Genomic DNA, 14,080 nt, shown 5'->3' with positions numbered 1-14,080 from the left:
GGCAATATTAAATCACTTTTTTTTTTTGCAAAAAAATTAAATATATATATTTCTGAATAAACTTACTTAGAAAATATTTCTTTCCTTTATTCAAAATCTGAGGTAATGCAAAAGATCATGTCAAAAAGATTCTCTTAAAGAAAAAAAAAAAAAAAAAGAAGCAGACTGTGAAAAACTGCCCAGATACAAAGAGTAGTGCATAACAAAATAAATTTTGCAGATGACAAAATGGAGACCAAATAACCTTTTTAAACAAAGTTACAATATCTTCAATTAGCTCCGAAAGGATATGCAAACATACATGAATTTCTAGGGCTGCATTATAATGTAACCCCAACATATTTTTTTCCATTATTTGAATACAACATTCTTAAGCAAAAATAATAAGAAAATATAAAAATATTTTTTTTTTATGTATATCATTTGCAACTTAACATATAAACTAATATAAGGGAAACAAAATTTCAATAAATAATGTTCAACCCTAAAAGGATTCAAATGCAGAAAATCCTTTTGGGACATGATACATAATCATGCTCTCTGTGTACAGACATGATATCTTTTGCAGATTACAACAGTACTACCTTTGTGGTTAACCTTTGAAATTGGGATGTTTCTTAAAGAAGAGCCAGTGTACATAAACTCATTGTACACTAATGTATACTATCTGCAGACCAAACAGCCTTGTGCTAAATAAATGCCCACTGTTAGCAGGACTAAACTCTTCAAGCTTCACAGGATATGTCCAGGATAAAAATGTTGTTAGTCATTCGAAAAACTAAAACATTACCCCTTATATATTTTTTAGGGCAGACATCTCTTTAGCAACCCTTGTGCCTTGCCCAACAGATAATATTCCCAATTATGTTTGGTAGTGTATTAAGAATAGAAGAAACTGGAATTAGTGTGCCGAGCCCGGGCTAAAATAGCTAGAAAAATATTCTATAGAAATATAATATAAAAAAATAATAATAATAATTAAAAAAAATAGATAACTAATACAAAAAAAAGAGGGATTTGTAACCAAGAAAGATCTCATGTTTCTGTTTAGCTACCAGCTAATGAGCTGTCAGATATACACAGAGGCCTTAAGTTACACCTGATCACAGTACACGACAATCACTTTACTACATAAAATAAATTGCACAATATAAACAGAGCACCGCATTTTTTCCTCTTTTTAATCTAGCATACTTTTTTTTTCTTCTTTTAACTTAATATCCTACATCTAGTTTTAATTATTGGTAGTTAATACAGCAAAATAAATCTGTATGTAACTGACCCGATTTATTTAGATGCATTACAGATCATCAGAAATGCCTTCCTCCAGTCATAAGTTGGATAGTTATTTAGCACTTGTCTTCTCTAGACACTTCGTTAGTTTGTGCATTATATATGATGTGGTATACTATTGCATGCAGTAATCTGACGTATCAAACATGCATCAAGAAACGCAAAAAAAAAAAAAATCTGCGACCTTCTTCGGAAGTTCTCTATATCAGTTTTCAGCAGCTCTTTTAACTTCATTTTAAATTATACATTATATATATATATATATATATTTTTTTTTTAATCACAGATACCCTAGCCTGAATAGAGTATTCTGGTATTGTAAATACCATATTTTTTTTTTTAAATAGCAGCAAAAGCTATTGCAGCATCCATTTACATAACACTAAAAAGGTCTACTTCTTTCAAACCTGCTCAATAATAATAATAATAATAATAATAAAACAGAAAACTGATTCACTGTATAAGATATTATTCTGTTTTTAACTTAAGCATATTATAAAAACACAAGGTTCTTAATTACCCATATAAGCTAAAGATGTTGTAGGTTTATAGACCAGTGAAGGTAATCACTATAGCTCATTGGATGGATTATGGTGTAAGACTGACATTTCTGGATGATTTTTTGCTACATCTTGCACTTAATGAGGCCTTTGGTAAGTCGCCTTTTATGGGTGAAGATAATATTAGTCGTGAATCGGACAGTTAAGTACATGCTCCAGAGCTTTGAACAGAAATTCTTCACACCCACAACAGCCTGTACGGGAGGGGAACTTGCACCAACCCTACTGAGATGTCTCTACTGACTACACTCCTGTGCAGGAAATGAAGGTACCTAACAGATATACAGAGATATTATATATCAAAGTGCAAAATTCAAAAAACAGTTACACTCTGCAGGTTTGCATTATACTGGACACGAAGTTCAGTAAGGTGGCTGGAAATAATAACATTTATAATACAAAAGAACATAAAGACTGATTTTCTTCCATAGATTTGAGGGATTGTGAATGGTTTCCCCTCAGCCTCCGAGAATGACGAGCGCTCAGCTCCAGCGGAACGGGACGTGACGGGGCCGATCCCCTCCTTCCTTCACCAGTGGTTTGTGGAACTCTCTGCCAGCACGGGAGTGGATGCTGGCCCAGCAGTACTCGCAATAATACTGCAGGCAGGTAACGTTGGCACAGAAGAAAGGGGCAAACTTCCCACCACAGCGCGTGCCCTGGCATTCATCACACATCTGGTCATCCAGCACGTATGGCTTCACTTCCACCTATAAATGCATGAACGGAGAAAATACATAGATAACAGGTGATAAATGAACACTTTCGTAATGTACAGTTCACGTGCAAAAAGGGTCAGCAAGCGAATTTAAAGATGCATAAAATGTGACTGAGCAGAGTGAATTAACCTCATTCATATACTACCTATAACCTTCTTTTTCTACACACTGATCTCTCAGACTTGGAGCACTGTAAAAGCTTTAAAGTGCACCCGTCACTATTACAATGCGGCTTATTATTTCCCCCTGTGCGTTATACCTCAGAGATGCCGCGAGTTGCTAGTGGATGCCTATACTCCTATTTCCGAATGGCTGCAATCACCGATATTAGGCAATGGGTGCGCTTAAACAGCTGCCTATGAGTTATACATGACTCAGAACTGTACTGTGTTCCCCACATCCAATTCTTTTCTCTGCATCTAAAAATCATATCCCGCTCATTCTTCCTGAAATAGTCTCCTCACTCTAACCAGACTTTCACCCCACCATTTATTTTGAATACAGCGGCTAGACTGATCTTCTGATGCTCCTCTCTGTCATTCATTACATTGGATTATGTAAAATACAGCCAGCCAATCTAAAACACATTGGGGTCAATCCTATTATGTGTGAAGGGTGCGAGTTGCCATTGCAACGGCGTTAAAACGCCGGCAATGGATCGCACCTCGCACCCTTCGCAGCCCGCTCTGAGCCTGAATTTGCTGAATTTTGCTTGGAGCGCTATGGGGCTGCAAGCAAAATTCAGTGAATCCGGGCTGCCGTAAAGCGCAGCCATTGCTGCGATGACTCGCACCGGTGTGATCATCGCAGCTAATAGGATTGACCCCTTATACTAACATACTAGGCCATCAACACAACTGCATTACATACATCTCTTCACTATTCCCAAAGTATCTCCTGACGGGACCATTCTGCTGAAAATCTGCGACTTCCATCCAGTCTCATTACCTGCTCCCATTCCAGTGTTCGGGGTACATCCATACTGTGGAATACCCTCATGTACACAACAAGACCTTCCTAGAGCCTGAAGCCTTCACTCAAAACTCTTCTTTTGGCAAAATTCCTGAACTATCATATTTACCCTCCGCCCCTAGGCTATTCTAAGCGATTACACCCTCGTCACACAAAAAAATGACAATTTTTATTTTCTTGCTATACTCAAATACCCTGTGAACCTCAGACCAACATTACTCATGCATCAAGCTCCTATAGTTTATAGGGCACGAGCAGGGCCCTCTAACTTCTCTGTCTGTTAATACCTGGTCGTATTTTAGTACGGTGTGTGTTGCCAATTGCAAAACAATAAGGAATATACTTTCGCCATATAAACAAATACTTATAAAGACATTTTAATAACAAATAAAAATATTTAACTTCTAACAAGCACCCAATTTAATTATGCTTGAGATAAACGCACTAATTAATAACATGGGAAGTCTAGAGCCAATTTTTTTTTTTTTTTTGTCTGATGTGAACTTTTTGTGTTTTTTTTTTTTAATTCAATTAATGCTGTGTTATCATATTCCTTTTGTACGTTGTGGCCCATCGAAGCAGACTGATTATTCTGTGAATTCTTTAATAACGAAGATACAGACTATGGAAATGACAATGATGAGGGAGTGGGTTAAAGAAAGACGGGCTTGCTTCTGGCTGGACTTGCAGCCAGTGATCTTGGCATCGTCAGACTTAATGAGTCTGGCAGCATGATGCTCCAGATCTTCTGGGAAGGAATCGGCAAGCGAGTTGCAGGACTCTTCAATACCGGCTCTTAAATCAGAGGCGTGTGCTGCTGCGGTTGATATTTTGGGCAGATTAGCAACAACAATAAAATATGCAGGCTAGAAACTTGGATCCGAGCAGCTGAAGGAAAAATAAAACTACATTTCTGCACAAGAGATTTTCATGGAATTGGCAGACGAAAAATGAAGAAATTTCCACATGCTCTTACATTCTAAACCAGGGGTAAGCAACATGTGGCTGTGGAACTACACATTCATGCATGCCCTGGAACAGATGTAGCATGCCCCAACACCCGAATCTGTGCCAGGGCATGCTGAGATGTGCAGTTCCACAGCAGCTGGAGTGCCACACGTTGCCTACTGCTGTTTCAGACCATAATAGGTGACATGGCATTATGTATTATCCCTTCTTCTATATAATAACAACAACCCATAACAATACTCTATGGCATTTAAAAGTCTCTTGATATGAAGTAAAAGAGAGTAAGAGAGTGTGAGATTGTGTGTGAGAGTGTGTGTGTGTGTGTGTGTGTGTGTGTGTGTGTGTGTGTGTGTGTGTGTGTGTGTGTGTGTGTGTGTGTGTGTGTGAGTGTGTGTGTGTGAGAGTGTGTGTGTGTGAGTGAGAGTGTGTGTGTGTGAGAGTGTGTGTGTGAGAGTGTGTGTGTGAGAGTGTGAGTGTGAGAGTGTGTGTGTGAGAGTGTGAGTGTGTGTGGTCTCTTCCAGGTCTGTTAAAGACCATTTCTCTATGGCCATGAAAACTCTAATGTTGCACACACCCAAAATCACATCAGCTAAAATTTGCCAGACACCGCGCAGCCAGAAAAATCTAATCGACCCTCCTCTGCACATGTGCGAGATTACCAGATTCACCAATGTTAAGGGCAGAAGTGGATAAAATAAAAATGGCTATTATTCTCAGTACAAAAAACAGCAGCTCATGTTTTGTTGTTGGAGAAAGCTCACGGTAAAAAAAGGTTAATTAAATGAAACAATACGGCATTACGTGGCTCAAAGCCGTTTGGTCTCTGGTCCGCCCTTACCCGTTTATCAATGTCGTTGTGTTGCAGTTGAACAAACCGTGCACTGATTGCCGCAATGTAGCTCTGTTGATTGGAAAATGCCACCCGTCCTGCGCCTTTCGGATATTTCAATTCGGGATCTGTATCTATTCCAGCGTAGCAGACTCCCCCGTACAGACGATCCATGATCATTGCCAGCTCAACTGCAAGAATACAGGAAAATTAGGTTTTATATATATATATATATATATATATATATATATATATATATAAGACACAACAAGAGTCTCTGTTCACGTTCATAGGTTAGTTTTGAAGTACTGCATGAACAAATACGGCATCATTAATAGGCAAGTATCACTTCGCTATTGAAGACTTAGGCCCGTATTCAATTTGAAGCGTTAAGTCCGGATCCGCGTTAAGTTACCGCCGATGACGTCATTATCGCCTGTTTTGGTTTTATCCCGTATTGAATTTCAAAGACTTTCCGCCTAGGTGTAAAGTCAATGCAATGTAATAGGCGGTAAAGTATCGCATATGAATGGCAGGCGGAAAAAAGTGCAGAATTGGGGTTTTGGGGTACAAAGTGTCGGGAACCCCCGTGAAGCCTTCAGACAGTCCCCCCCAAAGGTAATCTGTGTCAAAAAAATAAAAACTTAAGGACACCCCAAAAATTGACTTTGAAAAAGGGGGCGGAAAAAAAAATGTTGGAGTACAAACTTAAAAACTAGCGAACTTGACTATGGGGGGGTCCCCAAGTATGCCCCAGATGTTTTTTTGATTGCAGGTGTTTGCGGCAGGTGTTTTTTTCACAATTTTTTTTAAGTTCACTTTAGCAACTTTTAAATATGCTGACCCCCATTTTCAAGTACCCCAAATTTGCTGGGATAACTTATTTTCTGGAAAAAATACTCCTAAATACTATTCTGCATCAGGTATAGAAAAACGCAATTTAGCAGCTATTGAGCCCATTTAAAAACACCAAATACCTTCAAGCGAGCCAAATCGGGGGGTACCATAGTGAACCCCCATGTCAGAGCATCATTTGGGGGGGGGTGACAGGCTGATTTCCCCAAAAATGACAGTATTTTCCGCTAGTTACAGTATCACCGGGGGTGCCGTTTACACGTACTTTGAAATTGAATACGGGGCAAAGCGTGCACGCGCGCGATACTTTAACACCTACAAAACAGGCGAAGTCGGCGTTAAGTCCGGGCAGCATTAACTTAACGCGGCTCGGCTCAAATTGAACACAGCTCTATATCAAGGCTATATGCACATAAAAAACTATGTATTACATAAAAAGAATACATTCTAGTAATAATAAAAACATGTAAGAATTACAATTGTTACACATGACAACAAAATATGCAATAAAATACGAGTAAGGGGATAAAGAATCCCACTTCTATTATTCCAAACAATGTTTCCCAATATACAGAATTGGAGCAATAAAATTTTGAAGGGATGATACATTGGGGTTGATGTATCAGGCAGTGAAAAGAGTGGAGACGTTCCCCATAGCAACCTACTGTATCATTTTATACAATGTACTTGATAAATGCTACCTCAAAGTTGACTGGCTGCTATGGGCAACTTTTCCACTCTTCCCACTGCCTGATACATCAACTCCATAGAATGACACATAACTTTTAATAGTGTCTCCAAATGTTAAGCACCAGAAACATTGTATCCAGAGATTTCAGCGTACACGTTGGTAATGCTGGGCATACACTGCCAGATATAATGCCTGTCAGACCGATAGACATTTTACCTGGCAGCCTGACACACCCTGCAGATATCACGGGCATACACTGAGATATCTCACAGAGTAATGGCCCCAATATCTGCGCTCCACCCCTGGGGAGGAGACATTTCCCCGTTCCTTCCCTGTGAAGAAACAGGGGAAATGTCTGTCAGCCATGGCTGGTCATACACTGCCCGATGCGGCCGACATTTAACTACAAAATATCGCATCGGCCGGACATTCTAGATGATCCAGCATGCCCAATCGATATTTCACCATCGGTCGACCACACACACAGTACAGTTATTGGGGCCATACGGTGATTTCGGGCGGATCACCCAGATAATTGTATAGTGTATCCCCTGCATAAGTAATGCTGTGAGATGGTGTTCAGAGGTCTACTTCTGAGCAATGGGCGTAAATCAGAGATGAACGTTTTTGCACAGGAGCAAAAAATATGCCAATGCCTGCTGGAGGCGTCTGAGGATCAGATACCAGCGTCTGAAGACACAGGATTGGAACAACATCGTGACCATCGGCCAGCTGAGTAAGCCTAAGCTCACTCAGAATGGCCACCTCCTGCCCGCTTTTGAGGCCAGTAACTCTTCGTCAGAAGAGGCAGACACTGGCCTCAGCACTCCCGGAAAACAGGGCAGACACACCCGCTTTTTCTGGAAATGCAGGCAGCGCCGTCCCGTCTCCACCCCTAAACAGCCGCAGCATGTCAATCAATCTGCTGCTTGTGGCCACTGTGCGAGCTCGCAGGGCTCATTCTACCCATGTGCAGTCTACTTATCAGTACGCGAACCCAATGTCCAGCAATCCAAAAAAGCCAATCAAATGGTCAATGATGGGAGGAAGGAGTCTGCATCCTCTTTGCATGAGAATCCTGATCTTGCACAGATTAGGAAAGATGCTAATTATATATCAGGCTGTTAGGCAAACGGGCAAGTGTAGACACTTCTAAATAAAGAGCCTTTAATTGAACGTTCAAGTTCTAGATTGTAGCGACTCCGGCAATGGCTACAGAACTGGTGTTGATATGCATATATTGCCATGATATCTGGCAGGCGGACTAGTTACTAAGCCACGATTTGTGCGAGCAAGCAAGTATTGCACACCATTGCGGTGGAGAAAGTCCATTCAGTGTAGCAGTTGATGAGCCCTTGGTTTCTATATATTTTTTATCACTTAGCTTTATATAGCAGATGTTAGAAAAACTGTATTTATGTATTCACTGCTAATAAGACCACTGGTGCGTACAACGTTCCCTAGCAATATGCCGCAGACAATGTAGGAAAAGGATCCTCGTTTCACAATTGCCAAAGCGCAGACTCTCAAGCTGCGTCGTTCCAGTCTACGCTCAGGGAAACGAGGAAGGCTGCCATTTGCCAATTACAAATTTAGGATTTTTATCGCTACAGCTATAATGATAGAAAACAATTCCAGCTGTCTGCCAGCAACAAATGAAGCAGGAGAATAAGCAGTTTTACAGCTAAAAATGCAGTTTTGTTGATTTTTGGATTTAGCGGTGGAAAATACACAAATCTTTATATTGCCCCAGAGGCCAATTATCCCTAATGTGCTAAAGTTAGCTATTGCACAGCCTGGAAGCGCTGGAAGAAACTGCGGGCTGCACAGGTATCAAGTCAGATAAAGTTGGTTAAACAAAATCGTTTGTGTAAAACTGACTGGAGAACGTAATTTAACAAAATGTTAAATATTCATCTTTTACTGGCAAACACAACTATTAATACAGATTGGCAAATATTTAAGGTCACTCAAACACAATGTATGCTTTTGAAACTGTAGTCAATGACCGTCGATATTTCTCCATTTAAGTAATAATTATGAATAGAACCCATCACGGTCTTCATGTGGACCATTAACACAACTATAATTCAAAAATAAGACTTTTTTTTTTTTTTTTTAAGGCTTAGTAACCCCAAATCTACATGAATTGACTGCACCGGCTGTTTTTGCGGTACCCTACAATGCAATAATGATCCATATTAAACAGCTGAGAGGGACGTAAAGATTTAGTAACTATTCCTTCCCCCAGAACTGCTGGCTCTGTTATACCTGGCAGAGACCATGCACATCGTAATCCGAAATGCACCTTCACAAAACACACGAGAGAAAAGGCGGCAAGAGAACTGTGCTTTGGTCACCTACACACTGGGCTGTATCAGACTTCATGAGAAGGGAACCAATCAACTCACTAGGAAACCATGACATCACTTTGTGACAAAATGGCTGCTCCCCCTGTGCGTAGGTAATGGGTGCACCTTAACTATTCCTCCTGCACTATAAAGAATCAACTGCTCATCTTGCAAGGCAGATTTTTTTTAATAAAAGCTTTAAAAGGTTCATAGTAATTTAACCGCAATGGCCCATGTATATACACTGTTTAACTTCTCATTTCTATACATATAAAATGGAGATAATCATATTTTATTTATATAGTGCCACAAGTTATCCACAGCGCCATACAAGGGATAACAATACAAATGAATATCAATATATAGGATAACTATAACAAAATTATCCAATCAAAAGCAGGGTGGAGTTACGAATACCCCTTTTACACCAAAATCCCGGGTCTCAGCTGTGATTTGGAATGCTGTTATAACACGGGTTAGAACCCTTTCAGACCATGGTTGCGACCTGGGTTATTGCACAGTTTAAACTGCACACGGGTGTAGTGGTTCTCCTGGCGACGCTTGGAGATATTATAAATGAAACAGGCGACAATGACGTCATCGGTGATAAATTATCGCCGATAACCCGTTTTCGCAGCCTAATTGAATACGGCCCTATGTCTATTTAAGGCCCGGCACCGCCGCCTGACACAAGGCTCTGATCTCCAGCGCTGCCCAACTACGCCCGCTGCGCTGACTCTGCTGCTGCTGAAGGGGAGGAGAGAGCCACAGCCGGTCGGGCATGGTTAAATCATCTTGCGGGCCGTATACGGCCGCCGGGCCGGAGGTTCCTCATCCCTGCTTTATAGTCTGACTCTATTGCACGTATAGAAATTTGGCAGCAAAACAACAGTAACTCAGACACTCTGGTAACATCAATGGGACAAGCGGCTGACAACACAAGCGTGCTGCTATGCAACACAGCAGGTAACAATATGGCAGCTCCCAAATCATCTCAAGAAATAAATTATGGAACAGGTATAACCAGTAAGATCCATAAGTTTCACTGAAGATTTACGGCAAGTCCAGACAAGCGGATTCTCAGGTTCTGTTATCGTATTTCAAATGGAAACCAACAACAGAAAAATCACTGATGAAATGGTCTATGCATCACTGTGCCACCTGCATTGTCCACACACAGCAGTAATAAAATAGTTATTTCTATTATTCACACCATCCTGGTGTATATCCGTACTCAGCATCTCTCTATTCTGTTCCTCTCCCTCTCTAGAAATAGATGCCACAAAAGAATCCGGTCACCGACCCATGTACACGTGTTCACATACAGTGCATCCGGAGAGTATTCACAAAACCTAAGAAATCACATGTACATAAGTATTCGCAACCTAGCTCAATACTTTGTTGATACATCTTTGGCAGCAATTACAGCCTCAAGTCTTTTTGAATATGATACCACAAGCTTGGCACACCTATCTTTGAGCAATTTCGCCCATTCCTCTTTGCAGCACTTCTCAAGCTCCATCAGGTTGGATGGGAAGCGTCGGTGCACAGCCATTTTCAGATCAATCCAGAGATGTTCAATTGGATTCAAGTCTTCAAGCTCTGGCTGGGCCACTCAAGGACATTCACAGAGTTGTCCTGAAGCCACTCCTTTGATATGTTGGCTGTGTGCTTAGGGTCATTGTCCTGTTGAAAGATGAACAGCTGCCCCAGTCTGAGGTCAAAAGCGCTCTGGAGAAGGTTTTCATCCAGGATGTCTCTGTACATTGCTGCATTCATCTTTCCCTCTATCCTGACTAGTCTCCCAGTTCCTGCCGCTGAGAAACATCCCCACAGCATGATGCTGCCACCACCATGCTTCACTGTAGGGATGGTATTGGCCTGGTGATGAGCGGTGCCTGCTTTCCTCCAAACATAACGCCTGGCATTCACGGCAAAGAGTTCAATCTTTGTCTCATCAGACCAGAAAATTTTGTTTCTCATGGTCTGAGAGTCCTTCAGTGCATTTTGGCAAACTCCAAGTGGGCTACCATGTGCTTTTTACTAAGGAGTGGCTTCCGTCTGGCCACTCTACCATACAGGCCTGATTGGTGGATTGCTGCAGAGATGGTTGTCCTTCTGGAAGGTTCTCCTTTCTCCACAGAGGAATGTGTAGCTCTGACAGAGTGACCATTAGGTTCTTTGTCAGCTCCCTGACTAGGGCCCTTCTCCCCCGATCGCTTAGTTTAGACGGCCGGCCAACATTAGGAAGAGTCCTGGTGGTTCCAAACTTCTTCCATTTACGGATGATGGAGGCCACTGTGCTCATTGGGACTTTTCTCAGCAGCAGATATTTTTCTGTACCCTTCCCCAGATTTATGCCTCGAGACAATCCTGTCTCGGAGGTCTATAGATAATTCCTTGGACTTCATGCTTGGTTTGTGCTCTGACATGCACTGTCAAGTCTGGGACCTTATACAGACAGGTGTATGCCTTTAAAAATAATGTCCAATCAACTGATTTTACCACAGGTGGACTCAAATTAAACTGTAGGAACATCTCAAGGATGATCAGTGAAAAATGGATGCACCTGTGCTCAATTTTGAGCTTCATGGCAAAGGCTGTGAATACTTATGTACATGTAATTTTTTAATTAAATTTGCAAATATCTAAAAAAAAAAACTGTTTACAAGTTGTCATTATGGGGTGTGTAGAATTTTGAGGACAAAAATTTATTTATCCCATTTTGGATTAAGACTGTAACATAACAATGTGGAAAAAGTGAAGCGCTGTGAATACTTTCCGGATGCACTGTACCATTTCACCACCTTACATACCACCATGGTCAGGAAACGTCACGTCAATGTGGAACATGTGTGCGCTATATAAATAACTGATAAAACATGTCACTTACCAGCTCGCAAAGGGCGCGGGACACCCCCGACAAATATGGTTTTTCTAGGGTCCAATGGTTGAGAGCCATCCATCACAAAGTCGCTGTCACTCAAATTCCAGGGGCGGATCTGGACCTACATTGAAATAAATACATTAAAAACAAAACAATGGTCTAGAGTTTATTAAGTTATTTTATAACCAGCCTTCTCCTGTCTAGTGCAGGGCTGGGAAACGGGTGGCACTTCTCAGCCTGTGACCGTCTCCTTCCTGCTTTAAAAACTTTGAGCCTATTACTCAGATTAAGGGGAATGTGTGGCAGTGGCCCTTATAAAGGTTAGAGGGCCACATGGAGGGGGGTAAGAGGGATGTCCACATGGTCCCTGAGGGGCACGAAGTTGCCTATTACTGCTCCAGCAAAGAGCAGGCAACATATGGAACTCCAGCTGCTGTGGAACTACAGATCCCAAGCTTGCACTGCCACAGTTTTAGAACGCCCCAACAGCTGTAGCTCCTCAGCAGCCTGAGTGCCACACATTGCCTAGCCCTGCTCTAGTGTATGAAGTTTTCAATTCCTATTCCTCTGTAATATGTTTTTATGGTATCGGTATGTAATGGCGGTGGCTGTTTAGCCGCCGGATCAAATACTGACAGCAGCAGCCAGACGGATCGAAATCCCGACTGCATCAGGTAAGTACCCCTAAACCTCCCCTCCCCCCTCTAACCCTCCCTTAGGGGTGCCTAAACCTCCCCTCCCCCCTCTAACCCTCCCTTAGGGGTGCCTAACCCTAACCTTCCCCCATTAGTGCCTAACCCTAACCTTCCCCCATTAGTGCCTAACCCTAACCTTCCCCCATTAGTGCCTGAACCTAACCCCCCCTCCCCGCACCCTAAACCCCCCGGAGGTCCCTAAACATAATCCCCCCACCCCCTTCGGCGAAATGCTAAAACACCTGTCTTACCTTCTTTCGTTATGCCAGGTGTCAGTAGTTTGTAGTGGGGCTAATGATAGGCATCGGGATTTCGACGCCTATTTTTAGACCCATGTCGGCATTGCGTAGGTCGGGATAGTGCCCGCCAGTATCCTGACTGCATCCCGTTTTTTATAATAGTCTTCCTATAAACTGTGGATTTCTACTGGTGATTCGAATGTGATATGAACATTGTTGTATAAAGTTGTATGCTAGTTTTTCCTCAATAATATATCATTGTCTATGTTTTAATTATACAGAAGTGACTATGTACATTTCCTGTGTAGGTTGTATGGATGTTTTATACGTGTCTTACAAAAGGCTCTGTGCACAGATCTGTTATTATTATCCTTTATTTATATGGCACCACAAAGGTTCAGCAGCGCCTTACACAGTACATAAATGACCACACAAGAAAAACAGTTAATAGTAATATATAACAATACAGGACAAGGACATGGTTTATAAACATAGCTGCATAACACAAGCAGCAGGACATGAGCAACCAGGTGTTAGGAGCCGTTGTGGGGAGTTAGGAGTAAATTATACTATAAGTAGGGGCAGGAGAAGCACATGAGGGACGAGGGCCCTGCTCGTGAGAGCTTACATTCTAAAGGGGAGGGGCAAACAGACGGGGGCGACACAGAGGGGTAGATAGTGAGGAAGGAGCATGTAGCAGTGGGTTAGGATATGTGCTGCGGAATGTGTGTGTATAAGATGATCTGATGTTATGTCAAAATTAAGTCCTTCATTCATCCATCTCTATGACAGAAAATAGATTTTGTTTATGTGTTATTTACATGAGAGATGTACAAAATAAAGCTGTAGCACTTTAATTGTTGTGTGTGACATTTTAGCATCTAAATACATCCTGATAAAAAATGGATATATTATGGGACTGTCCCACCATCCTAATACAGTAGTGACTACGTTAATCCCAGCTGCTGGGTGCTATGCCATGCTCCTGTGAGTGGGTGCATCTGTTCCGTGTAGATGGAT

General features: G+C 41.6%; 1 protein-coding gene across 4 annotated transcripts in view; it reads right to left on the bottom strand.

The window, feature by feature from the left end:
- Positions 1–14,080, bottom strand: part of CPEB3 (cytoplasmic polyadenylation element binding protein 3) — a 151,935-nt gene that overhangs the window by 4,867 nt on the left and 132,988 nt on the right. For 3 of the 4 annotated variants that reach the window (XM_088476919.1, XM_088476918.1, XM_088476920.1), the window contains 3 exons: positions 12,133–12,247; positions 5,352–5,533; positions 1–2,563 (listed from right to left, as the gene is read on the bottom strand). The exon at positions 1–2,563 is cut by the window's left edge and continues 4,867 nt beyond it. In XM_088476919.1, the coding sequence (XP_088333045.1) occupies positions 2,336–2,563; positions 5,352–5,533; positions 12,133–12,247 (525 nt within the window). In that variant the 3' untranslated portion in view covers positions 1–2,335. The remainder of the gene's footprint in view (positions 2,564–5,351; positions 5,534–12,132; positions 12,248–14,080) is intronic. The other variant, XR_015878963.1, reaches the window with a different exon arrangement.

This window comes from Taudactylus pleione, unplaced genomic scaffold (assembly GCF_031769625.1).
Source record: "Taudactylus pleione unplaced genomic scaffold, aTauple2 ptg000198l, whole genome shotgun sequence".
Classification (NCBI taxonomy): Eukaryota; Metazoa; Chordata; class Amphibia; order Anura; family Myobatrachidae; genus Taudactylus; species Taudactylus pleione.
This window is presented reverse-complemented; position numbering and strand designations above follow the sequence as displayed.